The sequence below is a fragment of the Pipistrellus kuhlii genome, unplaced genomic scaffold, assembly GCF_014108245.1.
Source record: "Pipistrellus kuhlii isolate mPipKuh1 unplaced genomic scaffold, mPipKuh1.p scaffold_m20_p_12, whole genome shotgun sequence".
NCBI lineage: Eukaryota > Metazoa > Chordata > Mammalia > Chiroptera > Vespertilionidae > Pipistrellus > Pipistrellus kuhlii.
In genome coordinates, this window is record NW_023425427.1 from 16,224,363 (window position 1) to 16,229,448 (window position 5,086).

Consider the following 5,086-nt stretch of genomic DNA (forward strand, 5'->3'; position numbering starts at 1 on the left):
AAATGATGTCCTAATCGCCGGCTTAAGCAATTATCAATATTTTGCTAATATCATTTCATCTCTCTTCCTCAAACTTTTTCCACCCCCATGAGGTGTTTTAAAGCACATTTGGACAAATTGTTGTTTTAAAGATTTCTGTGCTTCAATGTTCTCATTTAGGAAATGAAGATTATATGATCTAATTTATTGGGTAGAACTGTACTGAGCACTCAATAAATGTTAGCAATTATCAGTATTTACGAAGGCACCAATGTGCTCCTGGGGCGTAAAAGCACTTCCCAGCGCAGCGCTCCCAGCTCAACACCGAGGTCATTAAATAAACAGCCTGTTGATCTCTTCTCTCCCAACTGTAGGACTTGTATGCATGCATATAAGTATAACCAATGGACACAAAATTCTGGAGAGGGAGGGTATATATGGGAGTGGTGGTGGGGGCAATGGTAAGATATGTACACATATAATTTAATTTTAAAAATGCTTTGCAAAAATAAATAAATACATAAATGCATAAATACATAAACACAAATGCATAAACACATAAACACATAAACAAACAAGCAAACAGTCTGCAGGAGACCACTCCTCCGTCGCTAAGCTTACGGCCGCCCCCTCTGGGCGGCCCTCTCCAGAACCGCTAGTTGAGGACGAGGATTGTCCCTCGCAGGCTCCCGTTGCCGCGCTCAAAAAAAATAAAGGGGCAAGAACCGGAAGTGTGGTTGAGCTGACTTCCGGGCGCGAGGCTACGGCTGAGGAGAGCGCGGCGCGGCTGGTGGAAGCCGGTGAGGCAGAGCCGCGATGTTCCGTATCGAGGGCCTCCCGCCGAAGCTGGACCCCGAGGAGATGAAGCGGAAGATGCGCGAGGATGTGATTTCCTCCATCCGGAACTTCCTCATCTATGTAGCCCTGCTGCGAGTCAGTAAGTACCCTTCCAGGCTGTGGTGGCGAGGCCGCCCAGCCCTGGTTCTGTAAACCTTTGGGGGGGGGTAGGGGGGAGTAGGACGCCTTGGACGGAGGTCAGCGGCCGCGGGGGGCGAGGGGCAGGAGCGTCCCGGGCCGCGGGCGCATGCGCGACCTGGAGCCTGCAGCTCGGGGTCGGGGTCCGGAGCTGCACGCGGTGGCCCGGGCTGCGTGGTGAATCGTCCGGCCTCGCCCAGCTTTGAAAGCGTTTGAGTTGGCTTCAAGGGTTCTAACCTCCTAGAGCAGCTCCCTCGTTTTGCAGACAGAAACTGAGATCTGCAGCAGAGCGGCTCAAGGTCACTCAGCAATTCGGTGAGTGATCTTGACCTGGAATCCAGACCTCTTAACTCAGGGTCAGGGTTGCTTACTTCACTGCTGACCTTGTTATCCAAAAAGTGTTGCTTATTTGTACGTAAAGGTGGTTTTGAGGGGGGAAAGAGTGAGAAGAAAAGGGTATGAGTCCATAGGATTTGATGGTAATACCTAAGGGTTTATTTGATTTTATAGTTAGCAGAAACTTGTTTATATTATCTGGTCTCGACTGTAACTCTTTGAAGGTAGGCGGGGCCTGAGATTCTGTGTACCCCATTTATTAATTTGAACTGGACTTTGGGGAGGGGGGAGGTTATGCAAAATATATTCAGTTGCAGGGGCTCTGACTATTAGAGCTAGAGTTGGCGTCTCTGGTTTTAGATATGAACCTCGGAAGAGACTTGCCCCCATCTCGCTCTCGGTTCAGTACTCTTCATTGCTCCTTGTATATTGCTGTCAGGTGTGGATGGAGAAGCAGGGACGATTCAGGTAAACGAAGGCCATGCCAAGGTCATCCTGTAGAAACTCCTGTCTGGGCCTAGCCCAGAGCTCACTGATGCCAGGTGTCCCTTTCCCTGTCGGTGGTGTTATTCTGTTTCCGGGGAGAGGGGGCCCTGGTGAGCAGAAACTCCCAATTAATGTGAATCACCTGCTTCTTCAACAGCTGTTTGTGGCTCCCACCTTGTTTCCTCCGCTTAACCGTTTTTTGTCGATTTAGCTGCCCGTTAAATATTTGCTTTTTCTCAATGACTTTTGTATTTGATATGAGACCGTTTTAAAACAACGACATACAGAATACCGTTCTGTACTATCACTTTTTAAATTGAAATGCAATTAGCATATTATACAGTTAACCCATTTTAAAGTGTACAATTTAGTGGTTTCTTAGTGTAGTCAGAGTTGTACAACCATCGCCACAATCTATTTTAGGACATTTTCTTTCCCTTTAAAAGAAACATGCCCTTAGCTATCATTCCTCATTTAACTCCTCCTCCGGCAACTGCTAATCTACACAATGCATGATCTTTTGTAACTGGTTTATTTAACTTTGCATAATGTTTTCGAGGTTCGTCCATATTGTAGCATGTATTATTTCCTTCCATGTATTGTTATTTCCTTCCTGTTCATTGCTGAGTAAGATTCCGCTGTATGGATATACCACATTTTTTATAGTAGCCATCGTAATAGATGTGAAGTGGTATCCCCTTGTAGTTTTAATTTGCATTGCCATGGTGATCAGTTTTGATGAGCCTCTTTTCATGTGCTTATTTTGGCCATAGCCCTTTTACACAGGACAGTAATATTCTTTAGATCCTTAGACAACACTTAGTAGTTTTCTAGACATTTCTACCTACACTATCCTAATACGCCCTTATAATTGAAGTAGGGCTGTATCATCTGTGATCTGGCATAGCTAATTGGTAGGGGAATCAAAATGTGGTCTGGCCCTGGCTGGTGTGCTCAGTGGTTAGAGTGTCAGTCTCAGCACCAAAGGGTCTCAGGTTCGATTCTGGTCAAGGGCACATATCTGAGTTGCAAGTTCAATCCCCAGCTCTGGTGGGGGCACATTTGGGAGGCAACCAATCGAGAGTGTGTGTGTGTGTGTGTGTGTGTGCATGTCTGTGTCTTCCCATCTCTCTCTCTCCCTTCCTTCCTCTAAAAGAATCAACGAAAAAATATCAGGTGAGATTAACAGCAACAAAAAAATGTGTGATTGGTTTTTCTGGTTGTCCTAGTTCATTGTTGTGTCTCCACCCTCACCCACTGCCTTCTTTCAAATGCGTTTTTAAAGGTAAAATAAATGCCAATTTGTTTCTTCTAGAGCAGTGTTTCCCAAACTTCTCTCATGATGAGAATCACCTGGTGGAGTTGTTAAAATACAGATTCCTGAACCCCAACTAAGAAGTGCTAAACTAGAATTTTTGGGAATATATAGGTAAAATTGTATACTTAGTGCTCTCAGTGTACAATTTTACCTATATGTTCCCAAAAATTCTAGTTTAGCACTTCTTAGTTGGGATTCAGGAATCTGTATTTTAAATATATTTTATTGATTTTGTACAGAGAGGAAGGGAGAGAGATAGAGAGTTAGAAATATCGGTGAGAGAGAGTCATCGATCAGCTGCCTCTTGCATACCCCCCCCCCCCGCTGGGGATATGCCCACAACCACGGTACATGCCCTTGACCAGAATCGAACCCGGGACCTTTCAGTCTCCAAGCCGATGCTCTATCCATTGAGCCAAACCGGTCTCGGCGGGATTCAGGAATCTATATTTTAACAACTCCACCAGGTGATTCTCATCATGAGAGAAGTTTGGGAAACACTGTTCTAAGAGTTTTGTGCCTTTGACAGTGAAATCAAAGAGTAAAGGATTGTCATTAGAAAGAGATTTAGATTTACTCTAGTCAGTCATAGCTGGATGACACTGGAATGGGTCACCTTGAAAGACAGTGAATCCCTGTTGGTGGGTTGTGCAGACAGAGGCTTGGCCATCATTTCCAGTTGTTTCCAAAAATGTATTGATCTAATCCTGTAGATTTGTTCCCAGTCTTATAATCTCCTAATGTCACTTGGGCTAATGAAAACAAAATCTCAGTTTGTTTCTTTTTCTTTCAGCTCCTTTTATCTTAAAGAAACTGGACAGTATATAAAGAATTGGATGTTACATGTGACTGCATGATATGAAGAACCTGGTTACAGTTTCTACTCTGCAAATGAATAGGCCCAGAAAGATGTAAGAGACTCTGGTTGAATGGACATAAAATTTCTACTTGATAAAAGAACAAGTTTGGTTGTGGTAACTGACCTTCATAGCTAAAACAGAAAACTACTTGGGAAACATGAAAACATGTTTCTGATGCCTGTGATCCTCAGCTTCCGTGGATGTTGGTATAATTGTAAATAATGTCAAGCTCCATTTTCTAGCAATTATTAATTATAGAAGGGAATTATGTCTGCAGTGGCCCTGTCTTGTCAGTCATTTTTAGTGACCTTTTTACTTCTGTCAGGAGTATATTGAAGAACTCTTTATGATTAGTTCTGTTTTATGAAAGCCAGCACACATCCACAACAACATTTAAGCACAGGACCATTAGTCTATATTTTTAATAAATGTACCAATTAAGGAAAAAATGTGTTGTTGTTGTTTTTTCTTCTAAACCTGTTTTTTGCTGCAAATCAATCACTGAAGAGACTATTGTAATATGGTGATTATTACAACTGCATGAAATTGAGTTCCTCTTGTTTTGGAATGGAGAATTTGCTAATCCTGATGAAGCGACATGGTTTCATAATGATTAAGCAGTCTTTGTGAAGGGCATCATTCCTGCTTGGTGCTGAAGATACATAATTCCACCAAAGGGAAAAATCGTGTGTTTTTAAAGTCAGATAGTTCTCCAAGTTTATTGGAGAAGGGTGGAGTCTTGTAATCTTCCTCCTGGAGACAATGCAACTACATTCACCTCTTCTTAGTTAATTATCTCGGTATTTGCCTCGTGTCTCTAAATAGCATGATTATATTGATTTTTCTGTTTTACACTTACTGACTTCTCCATGTCTGTAAGGAGTTAAGTCTCTTACCTCCTTTACTCATACATCTGATTTTTTCTTCCTGTCAGTGCACTTAGTGTGATTTTCATTAGATCAATTTCATTAGAATTCCAGGTGCTGTTCGTGGTTTTCATTTCCTGCACACCTTTTGTTTTTCCTAGGCTTAGTTTTCTGTGAATTTACCACTAAACCAACTAGCCTTTTGCTATTGCTCCCAGTGTTCAGTCTCATTAGATACGCTGTTGCATCTTGCTGAATTCCTCCTG

General features: G+C 42.8%; 1 protein-coding gene across 1 annotated transcript; it reads left to right on the top strand.

Annotated features, from left to right (window-relative positions):
- The first annotated feature begins 710 nt into the window (after positions 1-710).
- TOMM5 (translocase of outer mitochondrial membrane 5) lies at positions 711-4,396 on the top strand. Its single transcript, XM_036433333.2, has 2 exons — positions 711-916; positions 3,888-4,396. Exons 1-2 carry the CDS (start codon positions 796-798, stop codon positions 3,920-3,922), a joined length of 156 nt encoding a protein of 51 aa, XP_036289226.1. The 5' UTR covers positions 711-795; the 3' UTR covers positions 3,923-4,396.
- Positions 4,397-5,086: the final 690 nt, after the last annotated feature.